This window comes from Piliocolobus tephrosceles, chromosome 1 (assembly GCF_002776525.5).
Source record: "Piliocolobus tephrosceles isolate RC106 chromosome 1, ASM277652v3, whole genome shotgun sequence".
NCBI lineage: Eukaryota > Metazoa > Chordata > Mammalia > Primates > Cercopithecidae > Piliocolobus > Piliocolobus tephrosceles.
The window spans coordinates 171,877,212-171,899,629 of NC_045434.1; the positions used below are offsets into that span (position 1 = coordinate 171,877,212).

At 47.7% G+C, this 22,418-nt stretch overlaps 1 protein-coding gene and 1 pseudogene across 2 annotated transcripts; both read left to right on the forward strand.

Annotated features, from left to right (window-relative positions):
• The first annotated feature begins 568 nt into the window (after nt 1-568).
• On the forward strand, nt 569-6,487 carry DMRTA2 (DMRT like family A2). Of its 2 annotated transcripts, XM_023187043.3 has the most exons (3): nt 569-896; nt 2,475-3,041; nt 4,303-6,487. In XM_023187043.3, the coding sequence occupies exons 2-3, from the start codon at nt 2,483-2,485 to the stop codon at nt 5,358-5,360; spliced, it is 1,617 nt and encodes a 538-aa protein (XP_023042811.1). In that variant the 5' UTR covers nt 569-896; nt 2,475-2,482; the 3' UTR covers nt 5,361-6,487. The 2 variants fall into 2 exon arrangements, with proteins under 2 accessions (XP_023042811.1, XP_023042818.1); XM_023187050.2 differs by lacking the exon at nt 569-896 and having other exon boundaries at nt 2,388-3,041; nt 4,303-5,587.
• Nucleotides 6,488-20,888: 14,401 nt separating this feature from the next.
• LOC111522826 lies at nt 20,889-21,484 on the forward strand (annotated as a pseudogene).
• Nucleotides 21,485-22,418: the final 934 nt, after the last annotated feature.

The following is a 22,418-nucleotide window of genomic DNA, read 5'->3' on the forward strand; positions in this document are numbered from 1 at the left end:
TAGCAGGAAGAAGGCAGGAAAAATCGTCCTGGCATTTATGCCCTGAACACCCTCCCTTCCCCACCCCCGCACCCCCGTCCCGCCCCCACCCCGACCGCTGTAATTGAATTGTCACCTGCCCCCCATCCCGCCCCAGGGCTCCAGGGCCACTTGGGAAGCTCAGCTTTGCCAAGCGCCCCCGGCCAGTGAGAGCGGCGCAGCCGAGTCGGCGCCCCAGAAGCCGAGGGGTTACACAAGTCTACGCAGAGAGGCGCACCGGACACGGTAATTAGGAGCAATTCACACGCTCTCCGGCGCACGGAAACTACTTGTCACGAAAATTTCAACGCTCCTCCTCGCCCACTTTTTTCCACTCCTTTCCTGGCGCGCCCCCTCCCCTCCCGGAGCACACAGTGGAGCTTTTGGAGTTTCGAATCTTTCGGACACTGTAGAATGCGGGGCTCCCCGGGCGCGGGCCTGGCCAATCAGAGTGCCGTCTGCCTCCCCTGGCCAATGGCAGGCGCCACATTGTTGTCCAATTCTGTCTAATGGAGCCCTAAGGAGCAACAATAGAGCGGGCGAGCCTCTCATTGAGAGTCTGGCAGTGCCGGGCAACTGGGCCCTGGCTGCGCGCAGCGTCCGGCGCGCTCAGCGAGGGGACCCCGCACTGCGAGAGTCAGGTTGCCGGTTCCAACCAGGCGGCCGGCAGAGGAGCCTCCGACCCGGATCTCTGAAGGGAGGGTTGGACTGCGCTAAGTTCTGAGGGGTCCGGAAGTTCGGACATGGTGACTGAAGGAGGGTGACGTGGTCAGATAAGGGGCCGGGGGCAAAGGGAAGAGGCCAAGAGCGCCAGCGTCGCCAGTGGAGCCGGGAGGCGCGTGCAGCGCCAGCGGAGGAGGAGGATCCCGGAGCCCAAGGCAGGTAGTTGAGAGCGGCAGGGACAGCAGGGGGTGGCGACCTGGTCTGCGGCCCCTGTTGAGGAGGCCTGGGCCCCGTGGGCTTAGGGACGGCGCGGCCCGAGGGGTCTGGGAGAGGAGGCAACGCTCATAGAGAGGAGGTCTGGGACTCTCGGACGGAGACACAAGGACTCAGTCCCGGGCTCTGGCAGGGACGGGGAACGCGGGAAGCAGAGGAGACTGCGGCAGAAGCGGGGAGCTGGGCCTGCTTGGGCCTTGTGGGGCTGCGGCGCGGGTGGGACTCTGCTGTCCGTTTATGGCCAGTTGCGAAGGCGACTCCCCTGGCTTGGTGCGGCCCACTGGGCCATCTGCGTCCTAGGACCCCAACTCTGAGATTAGGACGCAGGAGCCTGCGCTTGATCAGGGTCCCCTGGGACCCCAAGACGGGAGGGCGTGTCTGACGACTCTGTCCCTAAACCCAGAGGGGAGGGGAGGGCAGGGCAGTGTGAGGTGGTGTTCGAGAAAGATCCCCCTCCCGAAATGCCTAACTTTCTGCAGGATACCTCTTCTGCCCCCGACTACTACTCCAGACTGCGAAGCTAAAAAATTGCACGCAGGTTTTATCCATTCCCCTCCCCCAGCCTTTGCCTGTGGAGTTTTTTACTTACACATTTCCCTCTCCTGGGCGCGGACCCTGGATCCCGGACACCCAGAGCAGCTGCTTTTCGCTATTTTCCTTGTCCATGAAGCTCATCTTTGGGCTGGGTGTGCCTATACAGAAAGTTTCTTTGGCCGAATTTTTCTCTTTAATACTTCCCAGTCCTAAACTAAACTCCACACACATTTTCTCTCCCACTCTCTGGAGGCCCGCACGGTGGAACTTTTGGGGCTCACATTTTTACCGGTCCCAGAGCCTCTGGGCCTAGCTTTGCCCGAATTGTTTCTTCGTCCCCACTCTACTTTCAAAAGCTATTCTTTCTGTTGCTGATTTTTCTCTCCAAAGCTTCTGCCCTCACCTGCATTAAAAATAAACAAACAATAAGAAAAAAACTCGGGCCCAATCAACTCAGCTCTGCTCCTTCACATCTCTCTCCTCTTCACCTTTCCACCAGACTGACCGTTTTGCTCCGGGTTTTCCTGTTTTGTCCTTGGCATCCGCCTAAGTTCTGGGCCAAAACTGTGGCTCTAATCCCAGTCCTGTCAAAAGAACATTTTTCTCACCCGTCTCACCCCAATTAGGCTAAGCTTTGGGGTATCATCTTAACTTTTCCAAATCCTCATTACAGCCATCTGAATCAGTGACTTTCACACTTTACATGTCTCTTTATTTTTTCCAGCAGAATCACTGATTCAGACAAAATCTTAACCCCAGCGTGTAAATCAGATCTAAGAGCAGCAGTGGCTGGACTGGGGTGAAGGCGCTAGAGCTCACAAGGAGGTTCCGACTGTATCTCCTCCCAGCAATTCTGGCCCCGCTAGCCCAGCCTCCGTGGCCCAAATATCCCTCTCCAACTTGGGTTCCTCAAGGCTGCGCTTTGGCCTAGGGCGCGGTGTGCTCCTCACCCGGTCTCTCCCCTCTCCCACTTTCTTTCCGGTCAGGTCCTGTCATGGAGCTGCGCTCGGAGCTGCCCAGCGTGCCCGGCGCGGCGACGGCAGCGGCGGCTACAGCGACGGGGCCGCCAGTGGCGTCGGTGGCGTCGGTGGCAGCCGCCGCGGCAGCGGCCGCATCGCTACCGGTAAGCGTTGCAGGCGGCTTGCTGCGGGGGCCGCCACTGTTGCTGCGGGCAGCCGAGAAGTACCCGCGGACCCCCAAGTGCGCGCGCTGTCGCAACCATGGCGTGGTGTCTGCACTCAAGGGCCACAAACGCTACTGTCGCTGGAAGGACTGCCTGTGCGCCAAGTGCACGCTCATCGCGGAGCGCCAGCGTGTCATGGCGGCGCAGGTGGCGCTGCGCAGGCAGCAGGCGCAGGAGGAGAACGAGGCGCGCGAGCTGCAGCTGCTCTACGGTACTGCCGAGGGGCTGGCGCTGGCCGCAGCCAACGGCATCATCCCCCCGAGGCCCGCCTACGAGGTCTTCGGTTCAGTGTGCGCCGCCGACGGCGGGGGACCCGGAGCGGGAGCGCCCGCGGGAACCGGAGGCGGAGCAGCTGGGGCAGGCGGCTCAGGTGAGAGCGTGGCCGGGCCGCAGGTAGGGGCAGCAGGATCGTAGCTCTGGGGCGCCTGGCCCAGGGGCTTGTCTCCGTTCAGAAAGAGTAGAAACCCCGTGTCCAGTCGCCCCTACTGCTAGGGTTCACCGCTCGCCCAGCCTCGGGTAATGGAGCGTGGATATAGAAACTCTCCTTCCTCCCGCTTCTGGAGCATTTGCACTTTACCCCTTTCTCCTGCAGCCGGCCCAAATGGACACGCTTTAATTTTTTCACTCGCCTCTACCCAAAGGCAGGCAGATCCCTGCTGCTTTGCTTCGTCTTCTACCCAGGTGGAAACCTGCGCATCTTCCTTCGCTCCGTGTTTCTCCACAGGCCCTTTCCCTTTACTCCTTCCCAACTCTCTTAAGAAATCCCTCCCCTCTTTTAACTGACACCCGCCCCATTGCTTTCCCTAGGAAGTGAGACGCCCTAGTTTCTTTTCCCCTTCTCGCGTTCCTAATGCTCTCTGGACAACCGCTTGCTGCGCCCTCCCTCCTTCTAGCTTCTGCCGCACCCTCCCTGGTTTCTCAGGTCTTTTTTCCTATGTCTTTTCCTCTTCGCTTCCTACACCCTGCCTAGCCCCACCCTCTTTTTCTGGACCCCCGTGGCTTTTTGTGGGGAGGAAAGAAATTAGGCCAGGGCCATTGAGGGAAAGGAGGGATCCTCTCTCAACTTGGGAGGGAAGAACTTCTTAGGTCTCAATTTTGGAAAGGGTGGATTAGAAATAGGGGCTCTACTTCTGCCTGTAGAGAAGCTTGGGACCTCCTAGATAACCAAGGCGCTTTTCCTTACAGGCTATACTGCCAGGGCAGGCATCTTCTGTACAATGGGCTCTTCTGTACAGCGTGGTATAGGCAGAAGTTATGTTGTCTCTTGTTTGAACCCTGGACCTGGCCACTTCTCCAGGGCAAGGCAGGACTGGAAAGGAAGTTAAAGGTCGATGTGTTGGGGCACAGACGTGGGGGAAAGCAGCACTGAACATCGAGTTTACAAGGCACAGGTAGTTGGGGTTCTGAGGAGTACAGAAAGAGAGGGAGCCCTGGGGTCAGGGAAAGAGAGACAAGGCTGTAGGGGCTCAGAGTGGAAGGAATGCCAGAGCAAAAAGAAAGAGGAGCACTGGAGCCTAGTGAATAAGGGCTGTGGGGCTGAGGGAGAGGAAACTGAGATCCAAAGTGCTGAGGTGCTGTGACTGCTGTCTTCTAGCTAACCGCTCCTCACGACACGTTTTCTCCCCTCCCAGAGGCCAAGTTGCAGAAGTTTGACCTGTTTCCCAAGACGCTGCTTCAGGCAGGCCGCCCGGGCAGCCCGCAGCCGCCGCCGGTGAAGCCCTTATCACCCGACGGCGCAGACTCGGGGCCCGGGACGTCGTCCCCAGAGGTGCGGCCCGGCTCAGGCTCGGAGAACGGTGATGGCGAGTCCTTTTCGGGTTCGCCCCTAGCTCGGGCCTCCAAAGAGGCAGGTGGCAGCTGCCCAGGCAGCGCCGGCCCTGGCGGCGGCGGCGGCGAGGAGGACAGCCCGGGCTCCGCTAGCCCTCTGGGCTCTGAATCCGGTTCAGAGGCTGACAAAGAAGAGGGTGAGGCCGCGCCGGCGCCGGGGCTGGGCGGAGGCTCGGGTCCACGGCAGCGGACGCCGCTAGACATCTTGACACGCGTCTTCCCGGGCCACCGGCGAGGCGTCCTGGAGCTGGTGTTGCAGGGCTGCGGCGGCGACGTGGTGCAGGCCATCGAGCAGGTGCTGAACCACCACCGTGGGGGCCTGGCTGCCGGCCTGGGCCCTGCGGCGCCCCCGGATAAGGCCGCCGTGGGTGCTGCAGCAGCTGCAGACGATGCGTGGCCCGGCCGCGTCGACGCCGCCGCCACCGGGGGACCTGGGCTGCCCGCTCCGCTGCAGGCCGGGCCCGCCGCACCCCCACACCACAGACCCTTGCTGGCCGGCGCCATGGCGCCTGGAGCGCTGGGCTCGCTGAGCAGCCGCTCAGCCTTCTCGCCGCTGCAGCCCAACGCCAGTCACTTCGGTGCCGACGCGGGCGCCTACCCGCTGGGGGCGCCGCTCGGCCTCAGCCCGCTGCGTCTGGCCTACTCCGCGGCGGCAGCGCACAGTCGCGGTTTGGCCTTCATGGCTCCCTACTCCACTGCCGGCCTGGTGCCCACGCTCGGCTTCCGCCCGCCCATGGACTACGCCTTCAGCGATCTCATGCGTGACCGCTCGGCCGCCGCTGCTGCGGCGGTGCACAAGGAGCCGACCTATGGCGGCGGCCTGTACGGGCCTATGGTCAATGGCGCTCCGGAGAAGCAGTAGGGCAAGGGGCCTGGCAGCCGGCCGCTCCCCAAACAGGAATCCCAGTCCTGTCTCCGCGGGCCGCCGACCCCTCTTCGCTCAGCGCGCTCTCTGCGCCCTGGCTGGGGTCTTCTCACTCCAAGATGGTTTTTGAGTTTTGTTTAGGAGAGTGGGTGGGTAAGGCTGAGCAAAGGGGGAGCAGCTACAGACAGGTGAAGGTGTTCTCGGAGAGGGTACGCGATCTGGGTTCTCATTTCCCACCTCTGGATCCCTCTTCCAGCCTCACCCAGGCCCCTTTCCAAAAGGCCGGGAATTCATGAGAATTCAGAGGCTGCGACAGCAGCGCAGGCTCCTGCGGCTCCTTAGCTGTGCTCATCCGGCTCTCAGTGGATGGCAGGATAATCCGAGAGTCTTTTCTGTGTCTCCCCATCCCCCACTTTAAAAAAATATCTAAATATTCGCTCTAACAAATATAAATTTAGGATGTATAAATCTCTTGGCACTGAGTCGAGTCTTTGGGACACACATATATATCGATACAGTTGTGAAAAAAAAAGGAAACAAGTTCTAAGGTGCACTTTCCTAGTTGCGTTATTTGTCGCTCTCTTTGTTGCTTACGCCGTTAAGCATGGGGTTCCTTGGTGCAGTGTGTTTTTATATATGTATAAATCTATATATAATCTATACATATATATATACAAGCCAGTGTATAATGTTATAAAATGGAATTCTAAGTTATTAATTGTAATCTGTAGGTGACCTTGATATTAACGTGAGAAACATTCAAAAACAAGCAAAAAAAAAAAAAAAAAAGGACAAAATGGAAAAAAATTAGACTATGCGCTCATTGTACTTATCAGGTTTATAGATTAAATATATTGGAAACTCTGGACGAATCCTGCCCACCTGCCCCTCTTGCCTGCGGCTGGTCTGTCCCTAAGGAGCCGTCAAGGTGCGCACTGAAGCAGGAACAGAGCGACATGTGACTGAGCCAGAACCGCCCGCTCGCGGGCCCATTCTCGCCTCCCGGGACTCGCCAAACGCCCTGACTGAAGGGCCGGCAGCGGAAAACGCTGCTCCGGAGCAGCACTTTGTGCTTTCCTTTGCATAGATATGAGCTAGAAATAAATGTTATTTTCTAAGAAAACGACGCCGAATCCCGTCCCGCTCCTCGAGAAGTAGGGGGTCGGGGGGTCGCGGGAGAAGGTCTTGATTTCCCGCTCAGGCCGCGGCGCTAAGGAGACGCTGGACCGAGGTCCCGTGGGATCTCCGACCCTCGGGGCTACTGGGAGAGGAGACTTCCTGTAGTACCGGAGGACCTATCCCACCAGAGTGGCGCGGTGCTCACAACTCCCGAAGGACCCGCGACCGCTGAGCAGCGGGAACCCAATGTGTACCCCAGCTTGGGCACCCAGGCTGCGGAGGGGTCGCCTTGCCAGGGCTCTTAGTTTTTGGATCGCGGGCCGGAGTCGTCACAGGGATCTTGCAAGGCTGGGGGCCCAGTCCCCGCTCTTTCCCGGGTGCGGATTTGGATGTAACTCGGGTCGCGCACTGCGCGCTCCCCATCTCAAGTTTGGCACCACAGGCAGCGAAGGCGACGGCTGAGCAGGGTGGCTGCTACCATTCTCCTGACGAGGGCTACAGCCTGGGAGTTATGGGGTTCTGGGAGGTTGGGGGTGGCATGCTGCCTTCCTTGAAAAAGTGTAATCTGGGAGAGTGGCCGTGAGCACGCGACTTCGAGCCAGACCTCGTCTCTCACCCTTTTCACCTTCCCTCCTCACGCCGAGCTGAGCAAATTAGCTGCTCCTGGGCCGACCCTCTCCTTCAACCTCCAGTTCCTCCCGCTCCCCGCAGGGTGACCCCCCGATCCTGGAAAAGAGTGACTCCTCCCCTCGGCTGGGTCCGGCGACATCCCAAGGTAAACTTCTGGGGCCGGCTCGAGTTCCGCCAGGCAGTGAAACTTAATAGCAGGACAAGAAAACGGTTTAATAAAGAAGGGCTTTAATGGGGAACTAATTTGATTGAGTTGCCTAATTCCACTTTAATTGGAAAGGGGGTTTGGCTGTCTGGTGATGAAGTGCGAGCGCGATGAGATGAAAGTGGGGGAGAAGGACCCAGAGAAGAAAGATGCCGGCAAAACCGATGGAGGAAAAGGGGACAAAAAAGGAGAAAAAAGAGGGAGAGAGGAGAGGGAAGAGTTAGAAAGAAAAGAGGAAGGCGGGAGAAAGCGTGCGGAAGCTTCTGGGAGTGTAAACTTTCTTGCCCTTGGCCCCTGCGCCCCCTAAAGCCCCCGAGCGCTCCCCCTACCGCAGGTTTTCCGAGTCTCCCAGCCTCTCTCCGCAGGGCGGTTCTGGCCGCCTCGTCCCAGTCCTCTGCCCCACCGCACGCAAGGTGTTTGTTTCGGGAAGGACCTACGCTGGGTCGAGGCTCCTCGGTTCCTGCGGGTGCTCTGGCCGCACCTGAGGGGGCGGCCTGTGGACCCTCGTTACTCATCATTCCCAAGAACATCTGGAGCGTCACAGGCTTCAAGACTAGTATGTTAGTTCATCCTCACAGCAAACCAGGATGAATCCAGAGAGTTGCTTATTACAGGCCCCATTTTACAGAGGAGGAAACTGAGGGCCATCTGGTCCAGGGAATTGTCCAACTTTCCGGGACCCTAGATCACTTCGCCTCTCCACCGCCCCTGGTGGGTCTCCTTCTCTCATGAAGCGGGATCTGCTGGTCGAGAGTGGCAGGTTTGCGGAAACTCCCCTTCCGTGAACATAGGCCCAGAGAGAAGCAGTGGGCCCCCAAGCGCCCAGGCCTCAGCTCCAGGCTGTCAGCTCCTTCGGGTAGAGCTCAGGAAGGCTTCTTGAGCGGTGGGCGTTCTAGGAGTGGGATAGTGGGGCACCCGAAGTCCCCACTTCCCAGACCGGAGCGTCTGCATGTCCCAAGCCCCACGGTGGAAGCCCAGGTCGGTCAGGTCAGTCACAGCCCTTGGCGCCTGGGAACGTCCTGCGCCCATGGCGCGCCCCTGACCCGCTGCCATTGCACAGTCAGGAACAGGGAGGCACAGAGGCCTACAATGAGCGGCCTGGGGTCGCACACCCAGGCCCCAGGGAGCCAGAATCGGAACTCCAGACTCTCTGGCCTGGTGGCAGGGGCAGGGGGGCGAGTGAGTCTCCGCTTCTGGGAGCTTCCGCAGCCGGCAAGAGGGGACTGCGGCCTGAGCTTCGCTGGGATCAGTGCTAGGGAGGAATGTGTGGTACCCTGGTCGCCGGCGGCGTTCGCACTCTGGGAAGAGAGGGCAGTGGCGGCAGCATTACCTCTTTTCCTCCTGGGAGAAGGGGAAAAGGGAATCCCCTTCCTGACCGCTACTGTTCACGTTTATTCCTGAATGCTTCCCAAAGCAAGCTGGAGCCCACTCGGCCTGGGCACTGGGAGGATGCGAACCCGGGCTGCCGCGGGTAGCTCCGACTGGTGGGGGAGACGGACTCGAAGTAGAAGCCGTCCTTTTCCCTTCCCCGCCCCACCCCTCCTGCACGACAGCAACGCAGCGACACACTAGCACCTACGGTATGCCAAGTTCTGTCCCAACCATGTTCCCCAGCAGAATCCTGCTCAGTGGGCAAGGAAGAGCCTAGAGCTGGGGTCCAGGCGCAATCACCGGCTGGGGTTATTCATTCTTGAATTACTTCAGTCAGCAAATATTTGCTAAGTACTCATTGTATGTCAGGCCCAGTCCTAGGACCCTGCCATACACAAGTGCACACAAGGGAGGTCTGGCCGGGGAAGGCCCCTTCCGCAAGGCACTCTGCCTCAGTTAAATGGTGGAATAGTGGGGTCTGTCTCTCTGGGTGCTGTGAGGAGTAAATGAAATAATATCCAAAAGCTCTCAGCTCAGTGCTTGCTCACTAGGTGTTCACTATTACAATTATCATATCCTTTGGTGTGGATGGTGTGGCCTCATTCAACAAAGGAGTCAACAGCTCAGAGAGATCCAGTGACTGGAGTAAATGGGGCTTCTGAGCCCTCTAAAGTGTCACAGATTATGGGAGACACCCCGCCCAGGGCAAGGGGCCACACAGACAGATGGGAGAGTGTGGTTCTATAAATGCCTCAGAGGAAGTGAGCTGAGTCCTGAGGGGTTTGGCGAGGGGCAGCACTGTGATCTGTGGTAGGAGGTTGGGGAAGCAGTCAGGGGTCCTGCTGGACTAGCAACTGGAAAGGGAGGAGGTGGAGACAGGCTGTTGAGGTCGCACAGAGTCAGTGGTTAGATCATGGAGAACCTTGAGTGCCAGAAACTGGGCCTGGACTTCAGTACTGGGAGCTGTTGACAATAGGACCTGGTAAGATTTGCATCTGGGCCGGGCGCAGTGGCTCACGCCTGTAATCCCAGCACTTTGGGAGGCCGAGGCGGGCGGATCGGAGGTCAGGAGATTGAGACCATCCTGGCTAACACCGTGAAACCCCGTCTCTACTAAAAATACAAAAAATTAGCCGGGCTTGGTGGCAGGCGCCTGTAGTCCCAGCTACTCGGGAGGTTGAGGCAGGAGAATGGCGTGAAGCCAGGAGGTGGAGCTTGCAGTGAGCTGAGATCATGCCACTGCACTCCAGCCTGGGCCACTAAGTAAGACTCTGTCTCAAAAAAAAAAAAAAAAAGATTTGCATCTGAATTTGGTAGATGATTTGGAGACAGCCCAACCTCTCCCTCAGGAGCCATGACAAATAGTAGTGTCAAAAAGGGATCAGTAGAAGTAGGGAGAGGGAGAGAAGAGGGCCCCTGCAAGAACTGCTAGGAGCCAAACAACCCATTGTTGATCCGGTGTTGGGAGTAACTGAGGAAGAGAGCTGATTCCCATCTGGAGCAGAGACAAGATTGGAGGGCGGGGAGAAGCTTTGTGTTCAACTTCAGAGTTTGAGGAACATGTAGGTCTTCTCAGCATGGACATCAAATGGTAGAAAGAGTCAACTGTTGTCTTGGGAGGAATGAGGTGGCCCAGTTCCCTGCCCCTGAGGACACAGGACTCTGTTAGTGGAGGCCATGGGCCTGAGAGAGGTGTTGAGACCCTCTCACCATGTCTCTTGGTGCCAAGAGGACTGGCCTCTTAAAATCATTCTCTTAAAATTTTGCACCCTGTTAAGGTCATCGTTCTGAGGCAGACAGCCTGTCCTTGGGTTAATTGTGACACCAAATCTTAAATGTCAGGGCTCCCCACCTGTACAAGTCCCTTTCAACCTGTCCCTGCCCTCTGCTCCCTGAAGCTGTAGTTTCAGCTGCTTTTCTCCCCTCTCCCCATCTGTCCACCCCTGCCTCCCTATGCCTCTGCCCTCTAGCCATGCTGTGCTCCTCAGACCTACATAACTGTCCCCAGAGGACACAGGACCCCGTTAGTGGAGGCCATGGCCCTGGGAGAGGTGTTGAGACCCTCTCACCATGTCTCTTGGTGCCAAGAGGACTGGCCTCTTAACATAACAGACCATGCCTTGCCCATGGAGGTCACCTATGCCTGGAAAGCTCTTCCCATTTTCCTCTTCTTTAAGGATTCTCCTCACTTTCCCTAGGGTCCAGTTTCACAGGTGGACTTACTGTGAACCAGTGAAGCTTAACCTTCAGGGCTCCACACCTGGCATGTTCCTCGCAAGGTTTTGCACTTTGTGCATACAGTCAAGTGACTTCTATCTTAAAACTTCAGGCTCCATTAAAAACTGCATCTACCCGCTGGGCATGGTGGCTTACGTCTGTAATCCCAATACTTTGGGAGGCCAAGGTGGGCAGATCACGAGGTCAGGAGATCGAGACCATCCTGGATAGCACAGTGAAACCCTATCTCTACTAAAACTACAAAAATTTAGCCAGGTGTGGTGGTGGGTGCCTGTAGTCCCAGCTACTCAGGAGGCTGAGGCAGGAGAATGGTGGGAACCCAGGAGATGGGGCTTGCAGTGAGCAGAGATCACGCCACTACACTCCAGCTTGGACAACAGAGCGAGACTCTGTCTCAAAAACAAAAAACAACAAACAAACAAAACAAAAAAACTGCATCCGCCACTGCCCAGTTTAGCTGCACCCTCATGGTTGCCTGTTCCTGTTAACTATTGTTGCATAACAAATGACCCCGAAATGTAGTGGTTTAAACAATAACCATTTTATTGTATCATTTAAGGGTCAGAAATTTGGGCAGAGCTTTTTTTATTGTTGACCAAGGTCTCTTGGTGGTATTCGGCTGGTAGATGTGTTGGTCTGGAGACCCCAAGACAGGTTCAGTCACATGTCTGACTCCTTGGTATGAGTGGCTGGAAGGCTGAGCTCAGCTGGACAGTTGATTGGAGCACTTCCATCATGGTATCCTGAAGATATCAGACCTCTTACATGTTGACTCAGGGTTCCAAGGCAGATGTCTCAGAGAGCAAAGTGGAAGTTACATGGCCTTTTATGACCTAACCTCATAGGTCAGAGGATATGACAAGAGTGTATTATTTGCAAGTGATTGACACTCAAGTCACACTGACTTAAAAAGAAGGAATTTTCTTTTTTTCTTCTTCATAGTAATGACAATAATAATTATAGACATTTACAACTAAAATTTCCAGAGTATATCTCAGGGAGAGTAGGAACCAGGTGTTCAAACACCATCAGCTGAGCTGCTTTTCTGCATCTCTTAGATCAGCTCTACTCTAAGTTGTCTTCATGTCAGGCAGACTTTCTCCAAATGAAGTACAAATGGCCATCAGTGGGCTCAGGCTTGCATTCTACTTTCTCTTTTGTAGTTAAAGGAAACATCTTGGAAATGACTCATTGACTAGACTTTTATCATCTTTCCATCCCAGAACCAATGGAGAATGGGAACTACTGGAAAATCAAGCTTTCAGGATAGCTGAATGTTTGCCCATTTCAGTCTTGAATAGTCTTTGTTCTAGCATTTTAGGGTAGGAGCTTTAGAAGGATGTTACTTGCTTTTCCATTTTCTTTTCCGAAGGCTACTGAGATGCTCCAGGTGTTCTTTGATTCAGCATATTGCGATGTGCCATAACAGGGTCATGGGATCTTACTAGGGTGAGGGTTCACTGGCTTTGGCACTAAGAAATGCTTTTCCAATGTGCTTTTTACTTTAAAAACTTTTTACTGTGAAAACTTTCAAGTGTAAAAGAAAGTAGAGAATAGTATAATAAATCTGAATATTTGTATACTAATCATATAACTTTAATAACTATTTAACATTTTGTCACATTTATTCCACCTTAGTTTTTCTTTGACAAATTTAAAAGCAAATTACAGACATTGTGAAATGTCACTGTGAGATACCTCAATATGAATACTTCATCTCTAAACAAAGCCACAATATATTAGTATACTATCAATATTAAAAATAATCCCTTTATATAACCTAATACTCAACATATATTAAAATTTACCTAATTGCCCCAGTTGGAAATACTTTATAAATTTAACAGTTGATTTGTTCAAACCAGGATTTGGTTGCCTATAGCAGACACTGTCAGAGCCCCACCCATAGCCCTTGGACCTTTCAGTCTACTGATTTCCAACTTTCAAGGTCAGTTTCTCTGGGCCTAAGGGCTTCTATTTTAGAACCACAAAAGGGAGAGACATACCAGGGTCATAACCATGAGACCCATCCTTCCTAGAGAAGGTGATAAAAGGCTCATTGTTTGTAGAATATTTAAAACAATAATAATACTAAAAGTTGGTCTGCTTTTTAAGTTATTACCATTTCCCAGCAATTTTGAACAATGTCAGAGATAAAATATTTCTCACCTCAAAGAACTTTTGTTGGTGGTCTAAATTCTAAACAATGCCTGCAGTGATTGTTGAGTTTAAATTATGTGTGTGTGTATACACACAAACACACCCACACTATACATATTTCTTTACATATATCACAAATTGTCACAACTATTATTTTTGTTTACATACAGTAAAATTGACTTATTCATAGTACATTTCTAAAAGGTTGACTGTATGTATAGATTTGTTTTAACCACCATCACAATCAGGATTCAGAACAGCTCTGTCACCCCAGAAAACGTCCCTGTGCTGCCCCTTTATAATCAAACCCTCTCCCCTACCCGTAATCTCTGGAAACCACTGATCTGTTCTCTGTCTTTACAGTTTCTTCTTTTCCAGAATGTTATACAAATGAAACTAGACAGTATGTAGCCTTTGGAGACTGATTTCTTTCACTTAGCATAATCCCTTTGCGATCCATTCAAATTGTTGCACGCGTCAATAGCCCATTCCTTTTTACTGCTGGGTAATATTCAATTGTATTGATCTACCACTATTTGTTTATTCACTCATGGTTACAGGACATTTGGGTTGTTTCAGCTTTTGGTAATTACAAATGAGGTTGCCATAAACATTCACAAACAGGCTTTTGTGTGATCACAAGTTTTCATTTCTCCAGGTAAATACCTCCCAATCCTAGAGGAGTTTCTGCATCTAATCTACTTTCTGTCTCTATAAATTTGTTTAGTCTGGACAAGTCATACAAATAGAATCATACAATATATGGCCTTTTGTGACTGGCTTCTTTCACTTAGCATAAATGTTTTCAAGGTTCATCCATGTTGCATCACGCATCAGTTCATTATTCCTTTTCATAGCCAAATAATATTCATATATATTGATATATATATAATTTATCCATTCATCAGTTGATGGACATTTGGGTTGTTTCCACTTTTTGGCTATTATGAATACTTCTGCTATATGTTTTCATTCTCTTGGTATATACTTAGGAGTGGAAATGCTGGGTCATTTTTCTCTATGTTAACCTTTGGAAGAACTACCAATTTTTTTTTTACACAGCAACTGCATCATTTTACATTCCCACAAGCAATGCAATAGGGTAGTATCAGTTTCTTCACATCCTCACCAACGCTTGTTTTTATCTGTCTTTTTGTTTTGTTTTGTTTTTTTGAGACAGGGTCTCACTCTGTCGCCCAGGCTGGAGTGCAGTGGCGTGATCTCAGCTCACCGCAACCTTGACCTTTGGGTTCAAGTGATCCTCTCACATCAGCGTCCCGAGTAGCTGGGACTACAAATGCACACCACCATGCCCAGCTAATTTTTAAATTTTTTGTAGACTTGGGGTCTTCTTATGTTTATGTTGCCCAGGCTCATCTTGAGCTGCTGGACTCAAGCAATCCTCCTGCCTCAGCCTCCCAAAGTGATGGCCTTACAAGTGTGAGCTACTTTGCCTGGATATTTTTATCTGTCTTTTTAGTTCTAGCCATCCTAGCGGGTGTGAAGTGGCATCTTGTTGTGGTTCTGATTTGTATTTCCCTGACAATTAATAATGTTGAACATCTTTTCATGTGCTTTCTGGCCATTTGTGTGTCTTCTTTGGAAAAAATGTCTATTCAAGTCATTTGACTACTTTGAAATTGTATTTGTCTTTTTACTATTGAGTTGTAAAATTTATTTATATCTTCTAGATGCAAGCCCCTTATTAGTTAGATGAATTCTTCTATTCTGTGGTTTTTCTTTTCACTTTCTTGGCGGTGTCTTTTGTAACACAAAAGTTTTTAGTTTTGATGAAGTCCAGTTCATCTGTTTTTTTTTTTCCTTCTTTTGTAGTTTGTATTTTTCGTATCACATCTAAGAAACCACTACCTAGACCAAGGTCATGAAGATATACATCTATATTTTCTTCTTCAAATAGTTTTATAGTTTTAGATCTTATATTTAAGTTTTTAATGCATTTTGAGTTAATTTTTGCATATGTATGAAATATTATCTTAATTCATTCTTTTACATGTGAATATCCAATTGCCCCAGCATTATTTGTTGAAAAGACTATACCTCAAAGGATCAATGCTTGAAGGGATAGGTACTCCATTTCCCATGATGTGATTATTACACATTGCATGTCTGTATCAAAATATCTCATACACCAAATAAATATATACCTACTATGTACCCACAAAAATTAAAAGTACAAAAATTTTAAAAAGAAAGATTGTTCTTTCCCCATTGAGTTGTCTTGGGACCCTTATCAAAACTCAGGGAAGCCTGAGAAGAGCTTTGACAATGAAAGAAAACAAAAAACCTAAACAAAAGGAATTCCTCAATTAACCATAAATGTGAGGGTTTATTTCTGAACTCTCAGTTTATTCTATTGATCTATATACCTATCTTTATACCAGTACCACACTGTATTAATTACTGTATCTTTGTAGTAAGTTTGAAATTGGGAAGTATGAATCTTCCAACTTCTTTTCCAAGATTGTTTTGACCACACGGTGTCCCTTGAATTTCCATATAAATTTTAGAATCTGCCTGTCAAATTCTACAAAGTAGTTAGCTGGAAACTGATGTGAATCACATTAAATTTGTAGACTTGATAAGTATTACCATCTTAACAATATTAAGTTTTTTATCTATGAACATGGGGTGTCTTTCTATTTATTAGGGTCTTCTTTAATTTCTTTCAACAATACTTTGTAGTTTTCAGAGCATAAGTTTTTGCATTTCTTTTGCTAAATATATTCATAAGTATTTTACTGTTTTTGATACCACTGTAAATTGAATTGCTTCCTTAATTCCATATATGGATTGTTCTTTGCAAATGTATAGAAATATGATTAATTTATGAATATTGACCTAGCATCCTGCAACCTTACCAAACTAATTTGTTAGTTCTAATTGTTTTAAGTGGGTTCCTTAGGATATTCCTTTTATAAGATTATGTCTTCTGAAAACAGATAGTTTCACTTACACATTTCAAATCTGGATGCCTTTTATTTCATTTTCTTGCCTAATTTTCCTGGCTAGAACCTTCAGTAAAATGTTGAATATAAGCAGCAAGACTGGATATCCTTGTTTTGTTCCTGTTCTTCAGGTGAAATCATTTAATCTTTCCCCATTAAATATAATGTTAGTTGTTATTTTTTGTAGATGTCCTTTATCAGGTTGAAGAAGTTTCTTTCTATTCTAGTTTACTGAATGTTTTTATTTTGAGGTGTTAAATTTTATAAATTTTTTTTCTGCATCAATTGAGAAAATCATAAGGTTATCATTTATTATATTGATATGATATATATATATATATATACTTCTTTTTTTTTTTTTTTTTTTGAGATGGAGTCTTGCTCTGTTTTCCAGGCTGGAGTGAAGTGATGTGATCTCGGCTCACTGCAACCTCCACCTCCTGGGTTCGAGTGATGATTCTGCCTCAGCCTCCCAAGTAGTTGGGAGTACAGGCACATGCCTGCCTAATTTTTGTATTTTTAGTAGAGATGGGGTTTCACCATGTTGGCCAGGTGGTCTCAAACTCCTGACCTCAGGTGATCTGCCTGCCTCAGCCTCCCAAAGTACTGGGATTACAGGCATGAGCCACTGCACCCTGCCATGATATGGTATAGTCTATTAATTGGTTTTCAAATTTTAAAGCAACTTCATAATCTTGGGTTAAATTCCACTTGGTCATGGTGTATAATACTTTTTGTATGTTGCTGAATTTAGCTTGTTAGTATTTTGCTGAGAATTTTTAAATCTATATTCATACAAGATATTGGTCTGTAGTTTTCTTTTCTTGTGATGTCTTTTCTGGCTTTAGTATCAAAATAATCTGGCCTCATAGAATGAGTTGGGAAATGGTCCCTCCTCTGATTTGTTGGAAAAGTTTGTGAAGAATTGGTATTAATTCTTTAAGTGTTTGGTAGAATTCGCCAATGAAACCATCTGGGTCTGGGCTTTTCTTTATGGGTAGGTTTTGATTACTAATTCAATCTCTTGTTATAGATCTGTTCAGGTTTTTCTATTGCTTCTTCTTCTTCTTTTTCTTTTTTTTTTTTTTTTGGAGACGGAGTCTCGCTCTGTCGCCCGGGCTGGTGTGCAGTGGCCGGATCTCAGCTCTAGGCAAGCTCCGCCTCCCGGGTTTATGCCATTCTCCTGCCTCAGCCTCCCGAGTAGCAGGGATTACAGGAGCCGCCACCTCGCCTGGCTAGTTTTTTGTATTTTTTAGTAGAGACGGGGTTTCACCGTGTTAGCCAGGATGGTCTCAATCTCCTGACCTCGTGATCCGCCCGTCTCAGCCTCCCAAAGTGCTGGGATTACAGGCTTGAGCCACCGTGCCCGGCTCTATTGCTTCTTGAGCCAGTTTCAGTAGTTTGTGTCTTTCTAGGAATTTATTCCTATTTTAATAAAGAATTTGTCCCTTATTATTTCTGTAAGGTCAGTAGTAATGTCCCTTCTTTCACTCCTGCTTTTAGTTTTTTGCTTTTTTGTTTTTGTTTTGTTTGCTTGTTTGTTTTTTTGAGACAGAGTCTTGCCCTGTCACCCAGGCTGGAGTGCAGTGGCACAATCTCAGCTCACTGCAACCTCCACCTCCCAGGTTCAAGTGATTCTCCTGCCTCAGCCTCCCAAGAAGCTGGGATTAAAGACATGTGCCACCACACCCGGCTAATTTTTGTATTTTTATTAGAGATGGGGTTTCACCATGTTGGCCAGGCTGGTCTTGAACTCCTGATCTCAATTCGATCTGCCCACCTCAGCCTCCCAAAGTGCTGGGATTACAGGCACTGTGCCTGGCCAATTTTAGTAATTTGAGTCTTCAGTCTTTTTTACTTGGTCAGTCTAGCTAAAGGTTTGCCAATTTTGTTTATCCTTTCAAAGGACAAATTGTTTTTCAATTTTCTTTATTGTTTTTCATTAATTTCCACTTTAATCTTTATCATTTTCTTCTTTCTGCTTCCTTTTAGTTTAGTTTGCTCATTTTATTGTTGAGTGTTGATATAATTTGGCTCTGTGTCCCCATCCAAATCTCATCTCAAATTGCAATCCCCTTTTTTGAAGAAGAGACCTGGTGGGAGGTGATTAGATCATGCGGGTGGTTTCCCCCATGCTGTTCTTGTGATAGTGAGGAAGTTTTCATGAGATATGTCGGTTTTGAAAGTGGCTATTTTCTCTGCACTGTGTCTCCTGCCGCCATGTAAGATGTTCCTTGCTTTCCCTACACCTTCTACATGATTGTAAGTTTTCTGAGGCCTCCTCAGCCATGTGGAACTGTGAGTCAATTAAACCTCCTCTCTTTATAAACTACCTAGCCTCAGGTATTCTTTAGAGCAGTGTGAAAATGGACTAATACAAGTGTTGACATTTCTTTATTCTTTATACAAGTCCTTTGTTGAATATGATTTGCAGTGTTTTCTTCCAGTCTGTAGATTGTCTTTTCATTGTCTCAGTATCTTTTACAGAGCAAAAGTTTTTTAGTTTTCACTAAGTCCAATTTATCAATATTTAAATGCATTATGTTTTGGTGTCATATCTAGGAACTCTTTGCCTAACTCAAAGTAACAGATGTTTTTCTCCTGTCCTTTCTTCTAAGATTTTAATAGCTTTTCATTTTACTATTAGATCTATGATTAATTTTTAGGGTTTTTTTTGCATAAGACATAAGTTTGGATTGAAGTTCATTCTTTTGCATTTGGATGAACAATTGTTTCAATGCTATGTGTTGAAAATGCTTTTTCTTGTTGAATGGTCTTTTTACCTTTGTCAAAAGATCAATTGGCCCCTTTCTGTGCATCTACTTCTGGACTCTATTGTGTTTCATTCATCTGTGTATTTATCTTTTTTGCTAATATCATGCTCTTTTGATTACTTTAGATTTAGAATAAATATTAAAAGTGGGTACCATGAATTCTCAAAATTTATTCTTCTTTTTTGAAAATGTTTTTGATCATTCTTGTTCCTTTGGCCTTCCATATAAATTTTAGAATAGGCTGTTTATATCTACAAAAACAACTTCTGGGATTTCTTCTGGGATTTTGATTAGCATTGTATTAAACCTATAGATCTATTTAGAGAGAGTTAAAATTCTCTCTATACTGAGTATTCCAACCCATAAACATGATATAGTATTCTTCCATTTAGATTTTTAAATTTATTTTTGTCAGCATTTTGTAGTTTTCAGCTTACAGATTCTGAACATGTTGTGTTAGATTTATACCTGTTTCAGCCAGTTGTGGTGGCTTACACCTGTAATCCCAGCTACTCAGGAGACTGAGGTAGTAGGATAGCTTGAGCCCAGGAGTTCGAGGCTGCAGTGAGCTATGATTGCACCATTGTATTTCAGCCTGCAAGAGAGAGTGGTAGTCTGGCTCTGTCACCTAGGCTGGGGTGCAGTGGTGCAATGGCATGATCTTGGCTCGCTGCAACTTCTGCCTGCAGCTTCAAGCGATCCTCCTGTCTCAGCCCCCCGAGTAGCTGGGATTATAGGCATGCATCACCATGCCTGGTAATTTTTTGTATTTTTAGTAGATATGGGTTTTCACCATGTTGGCCAGGCTGGTCTTGAACTCCTGACCTCAAGTGATCCGCCCGCCTCGGCCTCCCTCTCAAAGTGCTGGGATTACAGGCACGAGCCCCCATGCCCGACCCCCCTATTTCTTTTTTTTTTTTTTTTAAGATTTATACCTATTTGGTCTCCAATTGTTCATTACTATTATGTAGATGAACATTTCATATTTAAATGCTGACATTGTATAAAGCAACTTTGCTACATTCACTTATTATTTATAGGAGCTTTGCTTGTATATTCCTTGGAATTTCCTACATGAATAATCATGTTATCTGTAAGTAAGGATAGTTTTACTACAATATTGAATAGTAGTCATGAGAGTAGAGATTCTTGCTTTGTCCCATTTTGGAGTGCAAAGATTCAGTCTTTCCCCATTAAATATGGTATTCGTACTGGGTGCGGTATTCTGGGATTCAGGCTGCCTCTAAGTCCAGGTTGGGAGATATTGGAGGAATAAAAACCAAGAAAACTCACCACTATAGTAATGATTCTTCAAGTTTTGGTTTCCTTTCCCAATCCTCTTGTTACTATTTACTTTTCAGAGTCCTCAGATTGCTGCTTCATGCATTCTTTCCAGGATTTTTTGTTGCATTCAACGTGAGAGACAGGGTAGAATGTGCTTACTTCATCTTAACTGGAACCAGAAACAAATGATCATTTTAAAATTACATATTCTTCGCTACGCATTGTATTCGACATGGAAGTTAATTCAGAGGAATCCCAGTTAAACAGTCTGTCCCAACATATGTAGACTCAGCATATGAGCCACATTTATTTCAAGAGTAAGTTTATAAAGGTTTGGAACTGTGGGCGCTTGCTTAGGGTGCAGTCCGTTCCTCCAACCTCTGTTGTACTACATATTCGTATTTAAATGGTATTTAAATGGTAGATATGAAATAAATGATAGTTTAGTGAGTTGAAGGTGAAGAATCAGAACCTGAGTTATTTAAATCTGTTACTTTATGTGCCCTCTTAGAGATTTTGTGTTAAAAATTTAAAACAGTAAAACAAAGTGTGAATTCTGAGGCACAATATTTTTGTTTGGTATGCATAGTGCAGTTCACGTAAAAATGGAAGCTATTAATCCCAAATCTTTACTTGTCTCTTGTATAATTATTTTCTGAATCTTTATGGTATTCACACTTTCAGAAGTGCTTTTAATGTGTGACATTTATTAAAACTTTGTTAAAAAAAATATCCATTTTGTTGGTGATTACGGAAGAAACAGAAGTGTGGTGTGACTATGGGGAAGCAAAATAAAACAAGGAAGTATGCAACCATGAGGCGAATGCTTAGTCTCAGAGGTCAGAGGCTTAAAGAAAAGGATAGATTAAAATCTAAAAAGAAAGAAAAGAAGAATCCCAGCGCATTAAAGGAAAGAGAAGTTCCCCAATGCCCTTCCTGCTTATTTTTCCAATATAATACACAGCTCGGCCCACCTTACCACATCCTCGTTGATACCAACTTTATCAACTTTTCCATAAAAGCCAAACTGGACTTAGTGCAGTCAGTGATGGACTGTCTGTATGCCAAGTGTAGCCCTTGTATAACTGATTGTGTAATGGCTGAAACTGAGAAATTGGGACAGAAGTATCAAGTGCCTTTAAGGATCACCAAGGATCCCAGATTTCAACTATTACCATGTACACACAAAGGAACCTATGCAGATGACTGCTTAGTACAGAATTAACTCAGCGTAAGTGTCACATTATGGCCACAGTTGACTGGGATCTTAAAAGAAGAATCTGTAAGATTCCTGAAGTTCCTATCATGTATGTTTCTAACCATAGATAAAACATTGAACAGATGCCAGATGATTATGGAGCCCCTCGATTCTAACTCTTACAAGACACAGTTCCTCTGCTTTTCCTTCCACCAACTTTCTCTTGTTGCCAGTTCATTACACATGCAATAGCATGAATTTTTATTCTGTTGACCTATTAGCTCTATTATGAGCTGAGGATGGTTGAATATGCTCACTCTGTTTTTTTTTTTTTCCTTGGAGATGAAGTTTCGCTCTTGTTGCCCAGGCTGGGGTACAGTGGTGTGATCTTGGCTCGCTGCACCCTCTGCCTCCCCGGTTTGGGCAGTTCTCCTGCCTCAGCCTCCCGAGTGGCTGGGGTTGCAGGCACGCGCCACCATGCCCAGCAGGCTTTTTTTTTTTTTTTTTTTCTTTTCTTTTTTTGGTATTTTTTAGTAGAGACAAATATTTTTGTATTTTTAGTACAGAAAAATATGCCTTGGCCTCCTAGGGTGCTGGGATTGCAGACGTGGCCATCGTGCCTGGCCTGCTCACTTTTTGATGCTGTTTTGAAATTGATATTTTGTCTCATAAAAATTTTAGGCCAGGGACAGTGGCTTGCACCTGTGGTCCCAGCACTTTGGGAGGCCGAGGTGGGCGGACCACCTGAGGTCAGGAGTTTGAGACCAGCCTAGGCAACATGGCAAAACCCCATCTCTAATAAAAATACAGAAGAAGTTGGCAGGGTGTGGTGTTGTGTGCCTGTGGTCCTGGCTGCTGGGGAGGATGAGGCAGAAGAGTCACTTGAACCCAGGAGGTGGAGGTTGTGGTGGGCCGGGATTGCGCCACTGCATTCCAGCCTAGGTGACAGAGTGAGACTATCTCAAAAAAAAAAAAAAAAAAAAAAAAAAAATTAATGATGGTCAAAGGGTGCAAAATCTCAGACAGGAAAAATATGTTTTATACTTTTTTAGAGTTCTGTTGTACACTTCTGTTATACTTTTTTGAGTGGTGCATATACTTAATAGTGGA

Coding starts and splice junctions, on each gene's coding strand:
- DMRTA2 (XM_023187043.3), top strand. CDS start 2,483: ATGGAGCTGCGCTCGGAGCTGCCCAGCGTGCCCGGCGCGGCGACGGCA. Junction 3,042..4,302: donor AGCTGGGGCAGGCGGCTCAG/GTGAGAGCGTGG, acceptor CTCCCCTCCCAG/AGGCCAAGTTGCAGAAGTTT.